Here is an 18,681-nt window from a genome sequence, read left to right on the forward strand (position 1 = left end):
ATTAAAACTACTGTACAAAAAGAAAAATGACCTTTGAATGCAACTACTAGCCAGTGTAAATATTACTGGTATGATACTGTCGTATCAAACTAGTCACTTTTTGGCCCACTGGATTATATTGCACACACTGCTAACCTGACATGCCAGATGGATTTGTTTCACACATCCATCTGGAACACCTTCAATGCTAAGCGTCTGGGAAAGGGCAGGGGATTTGAAAAGACTCGGAATCTGATTGATGAATGTTCTGTCTGTCACATCTTTATGGGCCAATCGGAGCAACATAACACGTGACATAGCTGCAACCGAGGTGCGCGTGCACCACTACCAAGGAATAACGCGAACCATGGCGACTGTAGACATATCAGTGCAGCAAAAAATGAAATGTGCAGGTCACAACTTGTCCATGAGAGCGTTTTGGAGTTGTTGGATTGTGTATTTGATGAGTTTGATAAGGGAAAGCCGGAATACCGTCTGCTTACATTGAGTTGGCACTGTAGGTCCAAACTCGGCAGCGCCGATTTAAAAATGGCTTGCACCAACAAGTAAGTGCAGTCTGCGTGACGGTATTTAAAGCAATTCTGTGGCTATTCTTTTTAATAACCTGGGTTACAATGTTACTGTATTTAATGTATTGCACATAAATACAGTATGATTGTTTACAGTTAATTCTCACTAAACCCATTAGTCAACAGTCAGATTCATCACAGGGTCACTGTGTTATTCACGCTATACAGAGTATATCAGGCTCACATTACACTCCCTAACATTAGCAGCTAGCTCCACCATCCCTAGTTCCTCTTTGCAGATTAATATCATGCTGTGATATGTGGCCTTTTCACTTTGTTGAGTAGTTATATATAAATTCAACCCTCGACAGCCTACATACTACTTCATTTCAATGTATTACTGTTAAAAACTGTCATACTTGTGGTTCCTACTTCACTGCTAAGCTAAAAGCTCAGACAGGAAGGCAGCCAGAGTTGACCTACCTGACAGCAGTGTTAATTTTGGCAGCTATTTTTAATTTAAGTCTTAGTTTTAGTCTTTAAATGAAATTTGTTACCAAAGAGCTATTTTTCAGCTTGATACAGTCACATCCCCCGCATGGAAAAATTCAGAAGTATGTGAGATTGTTGCTTCATTAAAAGTAACTATTTAAAGTAACATTCATGTCAAGAAGTTGAAGAGGAATAGTGTACCTTTTTCAGTTTGTACTGTTAGAGAAGGATGAAAATATATTTGTTGATTCCCGGGATTTCCTGTTAAGGGAAGTTTGATTTGAAGAAATGCACCATAACATGTTTTTAGACCTCAACTTTTTATATTAATATCTGTCTTCAGCTGTCAAAAAAATAAGGATTAGTACACTTAAAACGGATAAGGGAAACGTTTGAAAAGCATTATTAAAAAAAAGAGGAAATAAGTCCAAAAATTTGAGGTCAGCCTTAAACCTTTAACCGCTGTGTGGCATAGTAGGAGGATGTGGATAGGTCTTGGAATTTTCGATTTTGTTGATGTGATGTTTTTCTTTTCTTCGTCCTCTATTACCACTGATGAGGTTAAAAAACAACCATAAATTCAAGACATGATTTAAGTTCAAAGAAGAAAAAATCTGGTCTTGTTAATGAAGGTTTGCTTCCTGATAAGTTTCTGACATGGATAGGATATGTTCGAACAGATGAGTTTGAGAGATGATTTTTTTGGTATGAGAAATTAGGGAAAGTTTCTAACCTTAAAGCTGACTTTTATTTTGTAACTATAGTATCTCTTTGCAGAACTTTCTACAAGCCATTGCTTTTTGACTTTCCTGGCTAAATGTCTTTGTTAAGCTTTGCATTCTTTCCTTTCAGAGCTGACGGGTCGTGGCCTGAGTCTAAAGTCAGAGTAGACAATACAACTCTGCAGTTCCTGAGCACTACTTCGAAGCTGAACGGCCTCTACATTTGTTTGGCCTCCAACTCTTACGGAAGTAAACGTGGATACCTCTATGTGCATTTTCCAGGTGAGGTCCCTCTTGATTTGGCTCCTTTTTCAAAGCCTAGTGTGTTTTTGGAGGAACTCCCATGGAATCATTGAGACATGATGACCATAGACTGTAGAAAGAATTGGACAAACCCCGTGTGACGTCAGTCGTCTGCTTACAATAGGCGAGCCACAACAGCTTTTGACGCCCATTCGTGGAGGCTTCCATATTGAAATCGCGGTCTCAGCCGAAAGTAATGCCCACCCACTAAGCACGACTTCCTGTCAGCCTGCTAGCTAGCATTCTGTTTGACAGAAACAGAGCCTCTGCCTGCCGAGCTATCTGTCAATCAAATGAGACGTGCCAATCAGCTTTCATCCTAATTATCAGCCAAACGATCGTGGTACAAAAAAAATTCACCCCCCGTACAGTGGCAGCACAATAAGACACTAGCTAATGAGACACGTTTGGTGTTTTGAACCAGGCTGTAAACCAGTTTATTTTGTGTCTCAAAACCGGCTGTTTAACATGTGTGCAGACGGAACTTCTGGTTTTCCTACAGCCAGTCTCAAGCAGACAGTCACAGTATAGCAATTTTTGGCACTTCCGCATTGACTTCATTTTTTAGGACTGGAGGTTGCCGCTTGATGATGACACCTAGACCTTGTTTTTGATCAAGGCTCCTCCCTAAATGAAGACATTATAGCACTATAAAGATATGACAGGACAGGTCGGGACAGAATCATGACACTCTGGGAACACAACAGTGCATCCCACATGGCAGAGTAATGCATTAGCAGCTGCCAAGACATTGATGTATGAGCCTCTCTTTATCCACTGCACTACAGGAGCAAATGCTTCAGGTTATTCAAGGCTACAGCTGCAGCTACATGAGCCTAACCCAGGGGTCTTCAGCTCCATTTGTACAAGATCCAGCTTTTTATCTTAGCAGATGCTTTGGGGGGCAGCCTTCAAATAAATGTTTTTAAAAACTAATGTTTTAGGCTTTAGCATTGAGATCAGTGTATAATGCCTATACTGCAGCTAGTTACAAGGGGTGTATGAAATATTTTAGCTACATATATCTGAGACTGCCATGTTGTCCATCACCAGGACTGATAAGTATGTATTTGTCATGCACCATATATAATAATAATGGCTAACAGGTGGATTGGAAAAAGAGATATTTATTTTTAAACAACAATGGTACAAGCATGAAGTCATTCCTGATAAAACTGCTTTTTCCTCCTCACATTTTCTGAATTTAATCATCTTTTGGGGGCACTGGGGGGGCCTGATTTGGCCCCCAAGCCACCAGTTGATCATCACTGATCATGTATAATGTTTTGTTTCCTTAGCGTGGTCATTTTTTGATGTCATAGTTATTTTTTGAATGTTGAAACCATTGAAAAAAAAAGGTCAAATGTTTTTTAAGGGTATAGGTGACTTGTAACATGATATAAAGGCCAGTCAAGTTCGTCCACACCAAACTCTCTCATCCATGTCTTTATGGACCTTGCTTTGTGCACTGGTGCACAGTCATGTTGGAACAGGAAGGGGCCATCCCCAAACTGTTCCCACAAAGTTGGGAGGATGGAATTGTCCAAAGTCTCTTGGTATGCTGAAGCCTTCAGAGTTCCTTTGACTGGAACTAAGGGGCCAAGCCCAGCTCCTGAAAAACAACCCCACACCATAATCCCCCCTCCACCAAACTTTACACTTGGCACAATGCAGTCAGACAAGTACCATTCTCCTGGCAACCACGTACCCCAACTCATCCGTCAGATTGCCAGATGGAGAAGCACAATTCGTTACTCCAGAGAACGCGTCTCCCCTGCTCTAGAGTCCAGTGGCGGCGTGCTTTACACCACTGCATCCAACGCTTTGCATTGCACTTGGTGATGTATGGCTTAGATGCAGCTGCTCGGCCATGGAAACCCATTCCATGAAGCTCTCTACACACTGTTCTTGAGCTAATCTGAAGGCCAAGTGAAGTTTGGAGGTCTGTAGCGATTGACTCTGCAGAAAGTTGGCGACCTCTGCGCACTATACGCCTCAGCATCTGCTGACCCTGCTTTGTCATTTTACATGGCTTACCACTTCTTGGCTGAGTTGCTGTCGTTCCCAATCGCTTCCACTTTGTTATAATACCACTGACAGTTGACTATGGAATATTTAGGAGCGAGGAAATTGACTGGACTTGTTACACAGGTGGCATCCTATCACAGTACCACACTGGAATTCACTGAGCTCCTGAGAGCGACCCATTCTTTCACAAATGTTTGTACAAACAGTATGCATGCCTAGGTGCTTGATTTTATACACCTGTCAGAACACCAGATTTCAATTATTTGGATAGGTGAGTAAATACTTTTGGCAATATAGTGTAAGTGGCTTTGTTGATCATTTTGTCTGTAAAGATTCAAAGGCACTTTAAAAGTGCTGTTTATTTAGCATTTGTGTGTGTTTGCTGGTTGCCATGAAAGCACAATGCCACCTTTCTGCCACACCAGAATTTAAACATTCTTATGTCACTGTTAAAAAGCAAAGACTATTGGTGCCTCTTTAGATAGGAAGGCTATGAAAACAAGCTTCTGGGCACCCAAAATTGGGGGATCCTTGCATTTTTTATAACCAATCTGCTCTCAGTGCTGGCGCTGAAAAGTCTTTGCAATATCAGCTCCACACATTTGTGCAACAGTGTAGGAATGCTAGCTTTCTCTCTCTCTCTCTCTCTCTCTCTCTCTTTTACTGACAACAGAACAGTAGATTGATCTTGTTTTAGAAAACTTATTATTTAAAAATAATGAGAATATTGTATTTTCATAGACACCAAACAGAATCTGTTCTGCATATTATGTAGGTAATCAACAGTACAAAAGTTTTAAAATGTAAATGATTACATATCTTTTTTTGGCTTCAAATTTTACATATAATTGGGGCACAGGTGGCCTAGTGGTTTGATGCACCTGTGTTTGAATCAGGCATTTTCCTGCATGTCTCTCACCTGCTCTCTCATCCCTGTTTCAAATTCTGTCCACTGTCCTCGTCTGTTAATAAAGGCATATAAAGCCCAAAAATAAATCTTGAAAAAAATATGCATATTTCTTAGAATAAGATGGATAAGACATGTTAAGAGCCTGGCTCCACTTTTAGAAACTGAATCATGCCTGGGTGGCTGGCAGCTGTCAGCACATTCTTAGCATAATTTAGTAGGGGTTTATCCTCCCAACCCTTTTTTGTGCCTGAAGCTTCCAGTGTGATCTGATCTTTCTGTTTAAAGAAAAGAAGCACAGACATCCCCATTTGTAATAACTGAATTGATCTTCACAATTGTACTCCAGATTCACCGGATGAAATAAACAAGCTGTGTCAACGTTTAATTCCTTTTACTGTATGTGTTATTCCTTTTTATGTGTCCTGTCTCCCTGCAGGATCCCGCATACCCTGGGGCATCATGTTTTGCATTTTGCTGATTGTAATTGTTACTGCTGCCGTGGTTTACTTACATAGATCTGGGAAACTGTCAAGGTACTAAGTGTAAACTTATCTCATACATTTCAGCAACAAAGAAAAAAATCACTTTGCTGCGCTTTGGCGCCCACCAAAAGTCTCTGACCACAACTGTGATAAAGCAAACATAACACTGTTAATTTCCTTACTTGTAGACAAAATTGATTTGTTGATACACTGCATTCCACATTATTATGCAAATGACGTTTTTCTCTGATTTTCTAAATATCAATGCAAATGACAGTCATAATATTTCTTAAGTCATCAACAGTAAGAGTATAATTCAAATGTTTTTGAACAAACTTCATAATGATAACTATTATTTTTTTTTAAATAAAAACCTCAAAATGCACTTTTCCACATGTTCCACATTATTAAGCAGGCCACAGGTTTCAGCAATATGGGAAAGAAAAAGGATCTCTCTGCTGCTGAAAAGTGTCAAATAGTGTAATGCCTTGGACAAGGACTGAAAACATTCGATATTTCAGGAAAAATTAAGCATGATCATCATACTTTGAAGAAATTTGTGGCTGATTCAGAGCACAGATGGGTTTGTGCAGATAAAGACATAATGAGGAAGGTTTCTGACGGACAAATACATCAGATTAAGAGAGCAGATGCTAAAATGCCATTACAAAGCAGCAAACAAGTATTTGAAGCTGCTGGTGCCTCTGGAGTCCCAACAACCTCAAGGTGTAGGATCCTCCAGAGGCTTGCAGTCGTGTATAAACCTACTATTCAGCCACCCCTAACCAATGCTCACAAGCAGAAATGGTTGCAGTGGGCCCAGAAATACATGAGGACTCATTTTCAAACAGTCTTGTTGACTGATGAGTGCCGTGCAACCCTGGATGGTCCAGATGGAGGAGTAGTGGATGGTTGGTGGATGGCCACCATGTCCCAATGAGGCCGGGACGTCAACAAGGAGGGGGTGGAGTCATGTTTGGGCCGGAATCATGAGGAGAGAGCTGATAGGAGTTTCTGACTGACCACTTTCTTCCATGGTACAAAAAGAGAATCGTGCCTTCTGTAGCAAAATTTTCTTCAAGCATGACAATGCTCCAGCTCATGCTGCAAAGAATAGCTCTGTGTCATTGGCTGCTATGGGCATAAAAGGAGAGAAACTCATGGTGTGGCCCCCATCCTCCCCTGACTTCAACCCTACTGAGAACCTTTGGAGCATCCTCAAGCTGAAGATCTATGAGGGTGGGAGGCAGTTCACATCAAAACAGCAGCTCTGGGAGGATATTCTGACATCCTGTAAAAAAAAAATTCATGCAGAAACTCTCCAAAAACTCACAAGTTCAATGGATGCAAGAATAGTGAAGGTGATATCAAAGAAGGGTTCCTATGTTAACATGGAACTTGTCCTGTTAAGATGTTTTTGATTGAAATAGCTTTGATTTCAGTAAATATGACCCCCTGATGCTGAAATTTCTACAAATGACCATTTTCAGTTCTTTACAACCTATAAAATGTTTTAAAAAGCTCAACTCAACTCAACTCAAACTTTATTTATAAAGCACATTTAAAACATCCGGGGTTGACCAAAGTGCTGTACAGATCAAACAGCTTAAAAAGCTGTTGTGCTTAATAATGTGGAACAGTGCATTTTGAGGTTTTTATTTTTTTTAATACTTTTTGTCATTATGAAGTTCAATCAAAAACATTTGAATTATGCTCTAATGGCTGACGACTTGAAAAATATTCTGTCATTTGCATTAATATTTAGGAAAATCAGAGAAAAATATCATTTGCATAATAATGTGGAACGCAGTGTAAATGGAGAATTTTATTTCTTTGCCTAAGCCGAAGACCCATGTTGAATGACAAGCTACAATAAAATTTCCAGATTTTGTGCAAATATGACTTTGCTAGCGTCTACAGCTGGATGTTTGCCATTTTTTGCATGTAAAATACATGTTTCCACCATTCAGGGCTAGCTTCCTGCTCATTTTTCCTCTTTTCCTGTGCATTCTTCATCAACATCTTCTATGTCTGAGCTTTAGCCACCATGGCTTCTTTATAGCTGAAAGCGGGTGTATGACCTAGGGATTATGAGGCCAAATGCACTTGCTCTGTGGGAAAGGGCCTGCTGGGAAAGTTATATAGTGGAGAGAATTTCACATAGTCTTTACTTAAGCCAATGTAACACTTCTAGCAAACATGACTCTTCTAGCATCAACAGCTGGATGTTTGAAAAGTTTTCCTGAGTGCATGTCCAGAGTGCATGCTTGTTTTGCAAAGTCAGTATGCACATGACAACCCAGCATTTACCCCTGGCTGTAGTCTTGCTTTGTCACACTCTTTTTCTTTTTTTCTCCTTTCTCTTCTTAGTTTCATCCTTTATTAATATCCTCTATTTTTTGCCTCAGCTATTATGTCAAACAGTGCTTAACTGGCTTCTTTTAAGCTGAAAGCTGATGTATGAGCTAGTAAGCCAAACACACTTCTTAAGCCCAGTTACAGCAGGTGGTCAGGTTTGATTAAGTATGGTTTGGTATGGTTTGGTACATTAAACACCAAAATAGTTTGCATTTCTACGGTCACCCATGCGCTCACTTGGTGGGTGAGCTATAAAGGTTTTGCATGTGAAGTCTCATGCAGCGCGAGTCTGTCAGTCCATCCGCTGAGAATGAGTGACAGAAATCGGTAGTAATGTGATGTCAGTGCAAACCCTTATAATTCTGTGTGTAGCTCCACCTTTTTGGAACAGATAGCTAAGATTGGTTACCCTTTGGAAGGGAGCCAAAAAGTGGAACGGTACGGGTCATTTTTTGGGGGACCCTTTCCAACTTTTTGCTATATGGAAATGCAAAAAAAAATGTGTACTGTGCCATACTAAACTGAAAAGTGGAAACAATTGATTAGAGACAAGCGCAGCCTGCAGATAAAGTTACACAGTGCTGTAAGTAGGCATCTGTGGCACTCTGTGGTAAAAGGAAACATGCCATTCTCCCTGTTGAAAGTTGATTTACTTCTAGGTTAACTTTAAAACTATTACTAACATGTTGTTGCTTGAAAGTGAAATGTTCAGTTCCACTGTTAAATATAAAGTGTGCAGTGTATAATGTAATAGTTTTTGTTGTGTTTTCTTGATAGTTTTATACAGGGGAGAGAAGAAGGAACACGTAGTGAGATGCAAAGAGTTCGAACAACCTCCAGTTCACCAGATGAAAATCAGAGAGTAGATGAAGGAGTAGAAGAAGAAGAAGGAGGAGGAGAAGAAGGAAGACAAGAAGGAAGAGGAGAAGAAGGAAGACAAGAAGGAAGAGGAGAAGAAGGAAGACAAGAAGGAAGAGGAGAAGAAGGAAGACAAGAAGGAAGAGGAGAAGAAGCGGATACACCTGCATAGGTAAGATCTATGTATACAGCAAAACATGATATTTAATCTAAAACAAAGAAAAGCAGTTAATCTTCTCATTTTAAGTCAAAATTTTGGCCTAAAATCCTTTATGATATTGTCCTGAATGTCATGAGTACAAAGACCTCTGACACAGTTATTAGATGGATACTTTACGAGAATTTGTTTTTGTGTCTTTATGTAAATAAAAAAGATATACAAACCCCCGTATAAAAAATGTGGGGCTTTGTGTAAAATATAAAAAAAACATAAAACAGTGATTTGCAAATATTTTCAACATTTTTTAAATTATTATTCAACTGATATTCAGTTGAATACAGCAAAAAGGAGACAGTTAATGATCCAATTGATAAACTTTTTTCTTTTTTGGGGCAGGGGGGTAAAATAAACACATTCTGAACTGGTTGCCTGCAACAAAAAAAGGTCTACAATAAAATTGGGACAGGAGGATGTTAATTACTGTGTTCCATCACCTTTTCTCTTTTAACGACACTCTGCAAGTGTCTGGGGACTGAAGACGCTAATTTTCAAAGTACTGAAAGCAGATTTTTTCCCCCTTTCTTGCTTTAAAAACATCTTAACTTGCTCTGAAGTGTGTTTTGCATTTCATAATGTACCATATATTGTCAATAGGAGACAGGTCTGAACTGCATGCAGACTATTGTTGTACTAGGGATGGGCATTTGGAAGAAACCTGCCAACTTGAGCATCTATAATGTTAATGATCAATTAATTTATTAATCGTTACGTATGTATAAAAACATACATACATGAACATATATATAACATTTCCCTGTGTAACAAAAACAGGTAACTATAGAGTGTGTTTCTCAATGATTTATTTATTTTCACCCTTCTGAAAGCCTAGGGCTCTTAAACATAAACAAGGCATGGTCTATTGTATTACCTATTGTGGGGATGCGCAAAAAAATATGCAAGCATTGCGAAAAACTATTCAAACCCCAAAACAACCACAACAAACAATAAACTTAATTGGCTGCCATTTTTTCCACAAAAGGAGTTAGAAGGAATCCAAAGTCAATAGCCCATCATATAACAGAGAGCGGGCCTCATTAACAAAAACAACAAACAAACAAAAACAAAACCCACTCACAGTGTCATGACTGTAGATATTGTTGTGCAGTGCAGAGTAAGATGTGTTTAGTCACTTTATTAAATGCCAACATCAGATCTACTAAATTTCCCATGATCGACCAAATTCTTAACGACCAATTCATCGATCATCGATTAATTGTTCCCATCCCTATGTTGTAGCCTACACTCTTTAACTGTAAAGCCATGTTTTTGTAACTTGTTCAGAATGTGTTTAGGGGTTGTCTTGCTGAGATAAGCAGGGATGTCCTTGAAGAAGACATTCTCTGGATGGAAACATATCTTGCCCTGAAGCCTGCTAGTCACTCTCAGATGTGCAAGTGACCCATGCCATGGGCACTAGTACACCCATCACAGATTCTGGCTTTTCAACTTTGCACAGGTAACAATTTGATTTCTTTCCCCCTCTTTAGCCAGGAGACCGTATTTTTTAAAATCAATTTGAAGCATAGACTCGTCAGACAATAGCATACTTTTCCACTTAAAGACAAACCACCTCAGATGAGCTCAGCTCAGATAAGTCGGCATTGCTTCTGGATGTTGTTGATTTATGGCTCTTGTCGGTTTTCTGAAGTATTCCTGAACCTATGTTGTAATGTCAATCCCAGAGTCATGTTGTTACAATACAGTGCTGTCTGAGAGGTCAAAGGCCATGAGCATTCAGCATAGGTTTTTGGCCTTTTGATGATATTATGGACTGTAGATGGGGAAATCTATAAACTCTCTAGTGTTGCATGCTGAGAAACTATTCATTCTGCTGCTAAACCGCATCGATCAGAAAGCTCCAAACAGGAAGTCACAAACGTAGAATATCTGATTCTTTCAAAATACAACACAATTCACAGACTCCTGATCGTAAATTACCACTATATCAACATTACGTTTCATCCTGCAGAGAGAGCAAAGGGTCAATGAGAGGTCAGTGGGTCACAGCACTACAACAGCGCAATTGACGAGGACAGTTGGCTATATAATTTTACGTAAAACCACAGATCCTTTAAGCAAACATTAACCTTTTAACTTCCCAATGTACTCACCCAATGACGGAAGCAATAATATCATGGACTCATGTTGGAATGGATGATAAATTAACCCAAAAAGTAAAATAGTCTGCTGTTGATATACTATTCCTGTGTGAACATTCAGTTCTCCTGTGATCTCTGCCTGCTGATCAAGGCTGCATGCCGCAGCACAGTGCTCTATATCCGCTTCTAGTGGGCGAGGAAACCTGCAGCGCTTCGGTGCACGGTGCAGTCGTCATGTAGAAATTGCAGGTAAGTTTCAGGCAGCCTGCTCTACCTGCTGAGCTAAGTTGGTTTCCTGTAACAATCTCTTTATGATTTTCTCCAGTCATCAAATTCAGTATATGCTTATTTCAAAATGTAAAGCCATGATGTTTGTTAGCTTGAACATTAGAAACCTTGACTTTATTCTGTATTCAGTTGGAAATAGATTGAAAATTATTTGAAATCACTGTTTTACAATTTATCACATTTTATACAACATTGCAAATTTGGGGAGTTTGGGTTTGTAAAATTTTTTTTTTTGTTTGTTTGTTTGCTTTTCTTGTTTTACGTGTTTATTATGGTTGTTTTTTATGTTATCCTGGAGAACTGAAAATGCAGCAAGCTTTAATCAAATGTTTTTATATTATCAGGTATCTCTTAGACATCAGTTGAAGGACAAACTGGATCAGAGTTGGACATCAGGCGATTTGCAGCTTGTCAATGCCGCTTTAGTCCCAGACTCAGCTGGCTAGTGAAAATATGCAGAAATCCCAGTGCTTTAAGTCTGTTTGTGGAACACTTGTTTAAAGATGTTTTCTTTGTAGAGATTTGGTATAACTCTGTGAAAAAGCATTAATAGAAAAATGTCAATCTGTCAATCATGCCAAAACAGAAATGGCAGTTACAAATTGTAAGTAGGGGCTAGAGGAGTAGGTTGGAAAAAGGAAGAAAAAGTCTACAGAGAAAGGAAACCGTTTAACTGACTCCCCACACAATGCAACTGTTAAACCTGTGGTTTTATGGCTTTATCTGATATACCGTGCCTTAGCTGCCACCCTACTGTGGTTCTCTACTGTATTTTGCCACTAACAATGAAAAATGCTGATTACAGCAGAGGATTATGACACATGTTTGCATGTCCACAAACCATGTTTGAATTAAGCTGATGGGGAAACACTTTTACATGCTGGGTAGTAATTTTGGTGCATTTGAAATAATTACATCCCCACCATTCACTGGGCTAATTCTTTATATCAGGAAGTTTGCAAGATACTACTTCCTGATTCACTTAATCCTTCCTTCCTTTTTTTTTTTTTTTTGTGTGTTTTTGTCAATCAGAATACCTCCAAACAAGTTGAACGAATACTTTAAAGAATCTGACAGCATTTACGATCACACACGATCTGTTGATCAGTAGGCAGCTTAGATTTTTCAGTGCTAATGACCTGGAGTACACATTGAAGCAACCGTAGGTTTTGTTTACAGGCTACTAGCATTTGCATAAAAATGCATTTAGTAGATTTCATATGTGTGTATTTTGTTGTGGACAAAAATGGTAGAGATTGTCTCAGAGATCTTAAACTGGATAGAATGCAACTGTGTTTGAAGCAAATGGCAGAAAGCGAGACTGCTGCCTGATGCTGTTATTAATGCTGTTTGCAGGATACATAGTAAGGCTTTGTATCAGTTCTGGGATATTTAAAATGAAAAGCCAATGTTTTGCTAGAGTAACGGTTTGCTCTGTATTATTATTTTGTGTTGAAAGCTGAAGTTATTTACCTGCAGTACTGTGCATAAGTTTTAGGCATATTTGGGCCCAACACTGAGACTGCAGTAAGGCCTATGGTGAGTAAGCTGCCTGAACGGGAGGAGGACTGATATCTGCGGTTGTGCTCTTGATGTCTTTGCAAATCACCAAAGGCATAGGAAAATAATCTGTTGATAAAATAGCAAAGTCCACACCTTTGGGGTGGAGTAAGAGGTGGATGTGGGGAGTTAACATGTCCTAGGGCATTGATTCCCAGCCTACTTCGTCTGCTCTGAGGCTGCCAAAATAAGATTGAATATATTGACTAAAAACATGATGAAGAAGTTAAGTAGTTTACACAAAGGTCTTTTGATAAGAAAAGCATGCATAGGCCCTTTTTAGGGTTTTATCAATGAAAAAATTCAAATCTATGTTTTGTCTTGACAGCAGTGTGCCAATTTTGGGTCCTGGGGCTGGGGCTTCACTTTTCTTAGGTGTATGTAGGGGGGGATTTGAGGAAAAATGGTTGGGAAACAGTGGCCTAGGGTACTGTAGTTAGGGTTGCACGAGCCCTTTGTCATGTCTTGGATGTCCCAAGTGCCCTAAAGCCACTGGTAGAATCTGGGCATATTAGCAGGTGTAAAAAGGCCCAGGGAAAAAAAAGAAATGCTGTTGTGCTTGACCTTGACTGGTGAATGACACACATGTCTGACCACCCTGCCCCTCTTCTGCAGCCCTGGCTTGTGGCTTTATTACCTGTGATGAATCCTTAGCACCCTACATTCCTAAAACTTAGGCACATGACTGGATATTCATTGTGTATTTTTTGTCATGATGCTAAGCCACCATCAATGTACTGCTGTGAGGCAAGGTCAACAAGTTATTTATGTTGAAAACCATGAAGGACTCATCCCATACTCTAGTGTATGGGACATGTTCTTTATGAGAAATTCTCCACCTTCTTTCCTTTCAAATCAACACACAACTGACTGAAAAACTCTACTGGAAAGAAAATGTAAATAGAGACTCATAACAGTCTAGGTAGAATGTTTTTGTAGGGCCAAGAGCCAAAGGTAGGACGTAGACAGTTGTTATTCCTGATAGAAGTGCTTTGATTTGCTGAGAGTAGATTTCTCTAAGCTTTTAATCTTGAGTTGGAATATTTTACTACTGCTTTCTACTACACTAAAGTTTTTTATACAAAACTTTAAAACAATCCAGGGAGCAGGTGGCCTAGTGGTTAAAGGTGCTCCCCATGTACGCGGGTGGCCCAGGTTCAAATCCAGCCTGAGGCCCTTTACCACATGTCTCTCCCCCACTCTTGACCCTGTTTCCGACTCTATCCACTGTCCTATATAATGCAGACACACGATACCAGTGTCACTTGGTGTTTTTTTTTTTAATCTGTTCCCTTTTTTAACATAAGAAACATTGAAGTCAAATAAGCATTAAGAAAAAGCATAAAGAAGCAGTAAATCAACTTGAGGTCAGAGGCTTGAAGTTAAATTAGCTGCTGCATTTTAGGTCTCTGACTAAAGTGTTTCCTGTAGAGTCACAATGAAGTAAACAAAGCAATTTGTTGGTAATTTGGTATCTGGAGCATAGTTGTAAATCAGAGGAGTATTTACTTTTGGTCCAGTCTTTTTTTTTGAGTTTTTGTTTATTTAACCTTTATTTAATCGTTCTGGTTTAGTTCAGTATGGTTTGGCATGGTTTTATACACTAAACGCTGATCTTTGCTTTTCCATAGCCAATCTCCATCCAGCTTTGCTCGCATTGATGGGAATTCTGGCTCAATTTAGAGGCTGTTATTAGGCTCAGCTCAGTACTAAGAGCTTGTTTTTCAACACCCTTTTAATTTAAAACTGTTTTGGCTTTTTTGGACTTTGCTCATGGGAGTCTGCTGCTGTTGTTCTCATAAAAAGCTGTCTTTTTTGCAGAAAAAAACATCACTACTACTAATCCAACCAGTACCTCAAGGTTTATTTGATAGTGCATCACAGTTTCCATCAAAAACATGTTTATAACAGAATGGGAAGCAAAGCGGTTCAAAACGTGCCACATATTGTATTTGTCTGTCTTTACCACGCTTGCAGAGGAAGTTGAAATGAGATGAGATCAATCAATCTGTCTTCATTTGTATAGTGCCAATTCATAGCCAAAGTTATGTCAAGACATAGATTGTACTCTTTGATAAATTATAAGGACCCAGCATTAGTCACCATGAGTTCAGCATAAAGCAACGTTACAGTGGCGAGGAAACAAACCTTCCCTTTAATGGGCAGAAACCTAAAGTACTACTGTGCTCATGTTGAACAGCCATTTGCCAAAGCAGCACAGGGGTTGAGAAGGGTTGGGAGAAAACATGAAGAGAGAAAAAGGGGATGCAGAGAGAGGGAACAATTGCATGTTTACGATAAATGTCTTATCATGTTACTGATGTCTTGCTAATTTTTCAAACAGCAAATAGAAGTTGCTGATGTATACATGTGCATCCCGGGATGGCACAGCACCGCGGCAGCATGCTCTGGTCTCCTCTGGCTGCAGTATGACCCATGGCAAGGCTAGCTTAAAAACACTTAAATTCTACTTTCGAGGGGTAAATCAGTGATGAGAAATGATATGAAGTTTATCATTCTCAACCATACAAGCTGCATGCCATGGCAACAACATCAGGCTGAATCAAAGCCATCTTATGTTTGAAACGTGTGGGGATATTTCTGTATTTTTGAAGTTGGGTTGTATTAGGGACTTGGCGATAGAAGTGAGCATTAGCCTACACTAATTTTAGTGAGCATTGCTTCTTCAAACAGGATGGCTATACAGCATAGCAGATGGGTACAGTTGCTCTGCTTAATTTAGTGAATTCAAGGTAAAGATGGGCCAAAAAACAATACCGGCTTAAGTGTAAACTATGTCAAAATTTCAAGAGTGCCTGGATGCAGCTGAGGACCTCAGCTTCACACCAGAAGTCAGACTATCGCTGCCATATCTTTCTTGTCTTCTAAGACTTCATTTCAACTGAACGTCTTTTTTGTTTTCTTTGTGCATCGCCACCATATTAGTCAAGGCAGGTCAACCACACAAGGAAATACAAGTAGACGAAAATACACAAGCTTTTGGATTAACAGGCACAGCGATAACATGACATTAGTTTTCAATTGATTTATGATCCAAATTCACATATCACTGTGCAGAGACATGATATGCAATGGGCTATTGGTCGGCTGGCCAGACGTTGCCGCTATGTTGCCAGAGGAAGGTCCGCTAGGTAATGCAATACAAGTAGACAAGGAATGTGCAAGTTTTTGGAATAAAGAGCTCAAACCATGAGATTAAATTGATTTTCTTGAATCATTTATAATCAGTGATCCATATTGAATAAGTAATAATAGTGCACTATAAAAGCAGAATCTGCTTTTTAGATTTTTTTAAATTATGATTATATATAAATTATGATATATAATATATACAATATAATACATATGTATATGATTAATAAAGATATTTTTTGAATTATGTATATGCATATGATTCATATATAATATATACATACATACCCATATATTGATACGGATCATGGCATGTAAATGATTCATTAAAATTGATTTAATCTTATAGTTTGAGCCTTTTATGCTGAAAAATGAAAACTTGCACATTCCTTGTCTACTTATATTGAATATCGTAGAGGATATGCCTCTGGCAACATGGCGGGACATCAACGTCTGGCCAGCCAGCCAATCTCCCGTCGAATATTATGTCTGTGATCAGTAATATGGGAATTTGGATCATAAATCAATTCATTAAAATTACTATAATGCAATCGCTGTGCTTTTTAGTCTGAAAACTCACATATTATTTTGTAACTTGTGTCTCATGTGACAGACCTCTTTAAATATGGCAGCGATGCGCTAAGAAAACTTATTTCTTCATACATACAGACATTTTTTACATGATTCACTCGTTTATATACAATTTAATACACTATATACATATACACATAAACACATGTATACATAAAGAACATTCATATACGAAGAAAACAACGAAGAAGACGTCAATTTAAGTGACTTCCAGTGTGAAGTGGAGGTCCTCAGCTGCATCCAGGTCCCTCTCCAAAATTTTGGTAGTGTTTCATTTTTCACCCAGAAAGCCTCCTATGTGTGGCACTATTGTTTAATGCGAGCTTCGGCTACTGGCTATGTGCTCCTCCACCTCAGCATATCTGAACAGCTGTTTTTGGTCTGTTGTAATCATCAGAGGGAAAGACAATAGGTTTGTCCAAAAAAAAAAAATTAAAAATCACTAACATGAGTGATTTTGACTCTTTGGTGCTACTGTATCCTTCACTGTGGACTTGACAGAGAGAAAGAAAGGGGGAGTCATGCAGGAGAGATCCAAAATTACCTGTTGGTATAGGTGTGGAAACTGTGAGCCCATATCCACGACAGCTACTCTTGTCATGAGTGGGACTTTACAACACTTCAGGACATGTCTGATCAAGGATAGCGTCTCACATACACCTGCGGGCTGCATCACTCCCCATTCGGAGTTCCCATTCCTTAATGGACACCAGCATTAAATGGATCTTCTTCAACTTTCTGAGGATAAGTAAGAGAAACTTACCCCAACCAGAAGAGCTGAATGAAAATTTATCATCCAAGCAAGTTTATAGCTGTGGCTTTTATTCTTATAATGGCTGATAATTCAACAAGCTACGGTCACCGTGATATCCTTACCATTTGAAAACTCTGTTTCAGCTGCTGAAGTTAAAAACTGAGCTGAAATGACTAGTATAAGCCTAATTTGATGTTGATTCCTCTAATGAAACCTTCAGACATGAGCAGCTGTTCAGATACGCTAAGGTGGAGGAGCATGTAGCTGGTAGTTGAAGCTTGTATTTAAAAATAGTGACAAAAACAGAAGCTTTCTGGGTAAAAAAAAATTTAATTCTTCTAAAATTTCTAATATAGTGTATAATTGAGCAAGCACTGTTTCTTAGCCTATTTTTTCCCAAAACTCACTTAATGGGTGCTCAGATGGCCTAGCTGTCCAAGGCGCGACCCATGTATGCGGGCAGCCGGGTTCGAATCCGGCCTGTGGCCCTATGCCGCATGTCTCCCCCCATTCTTGCCCATTTCCGACTCTATCCACTGTCCTTCTCTGTCAAATAAAGGCTGTAAAAATTCCAAAAATATATAAATAAATCTTTAAGAAAAAAAAACTTGCTTGATTACCAAAAGTAACTGTACCCATCTGCTACACCCTTGGTTCCCAACATAGGGTCCAGGACCCCCCTTAGGGAGGCACCAGAGATCTCAGGTGGGGCGTGAAGCTCTATCTGCCCTGAAGTTGTTAAAATTAGATTTGTACATATCAACAGGAATCATGGTGTAACACTTATAAATAATTCATACAGTGGTTGTTGGGTAAAATAACTTGTGTTTAGGGCTACCTTGTTTGGATTTACAAAATTAAAATTTATGTTAATTTTGGCCACAAAGTATCATTATTTTTTTCTGTGTCCATCCTGGGGGGGGCTCAAGTTTTCTCAGATACAAGCAGGGGGGACTCAAAGGAAAAAAAGGTTGGGAACCACTGAGCTACTCTATAGCCTAGCTTCCCTGAGTTTACCTGTTTGAAGAGGCAAAGCTCACTGAAATCATTGGAGGCTGAAGGCACAATGATTGCCAAGTATGTCATATAATCCAACTTCAAAAATACAGAACTATCCCTTTAACACCTTGTAGTGAAACTGTAAGTTTAACGGTGTGAATTTATGGATACCAGCTTTCAACCAATCAGCAGACTGCAGTGAGTCGCCATTGAGTCCACCTGTGAGGATCCGGGAGGTATGTTTAGTACCCAAACAGAAAGGTGCCAAAAAAGTAAGATTGTGGGGTTTTTTTTTTGTTTATTTGGGTTTTTTTTTGGTACCTTGTCCACAGTTATACTTCATATTGTTTGTGTT

At 39.1% G+C, this 18,681-nt stretch overlaps 1 protein-coding gene across 6 annotated transcripts in view; it reads left to right on the forward strand.

Annotated features, from left to right (window-relative positions):
* The window catches only part of si:ch211-214p13.3 (nectin-1), a 57,721-nt gene that overhangs the window by 13,775 nt on the left and 25,265 nt on the right, over window positions 1-18,681 (forward strand). The window contains exons 5-10 of one of the 6 annotated variants that reach the window (XR_005992982.1): window positions 1,854-2,005; window positions 5,401-5,497; window positions 8,582-8,834; window positions 9,219-10,338; window positions 11,103-11,230; window positions 11,614-12,297. Coding sequence is in view for 4 of the 6 variants with exons in the window: in XM_041806904.1 (XP_041662838.1) it covers window positions 1,854-2,005; window positions 5,401-5,497; window positions 8,582-8,834 (502 nt within the window). In the remaining 2 variants the exon portion in view is untranslated. Of the gene's footprint in view, window positions 1-1,853; window positions 2,006-5,400; window positions 5,498-8,581; window positions 8,835-9,218; window positions 12,298-18,681 lie in introns of those variants that run through there. The other 5 variants (XR_005992983.1, XM_041806904.1, XM_041806906.1 and 2 more) reach the window with 5 other exon arrangements.

Source organism: Cheilinus undulatus, linkage group 15 (assembly GCF_018320785.1).
Source record: "Cheilinus undulatus linkage group 15, ASM1832078v1, whole genome shotgun sequence".
Classification (NCBI taxonomy): domain Eukaryota; kingdom Metazoa; phylum Chordata; class Actinopteri; order Labriformes; family Labridae; genus Cheilinus; species Cheilinus undulatus.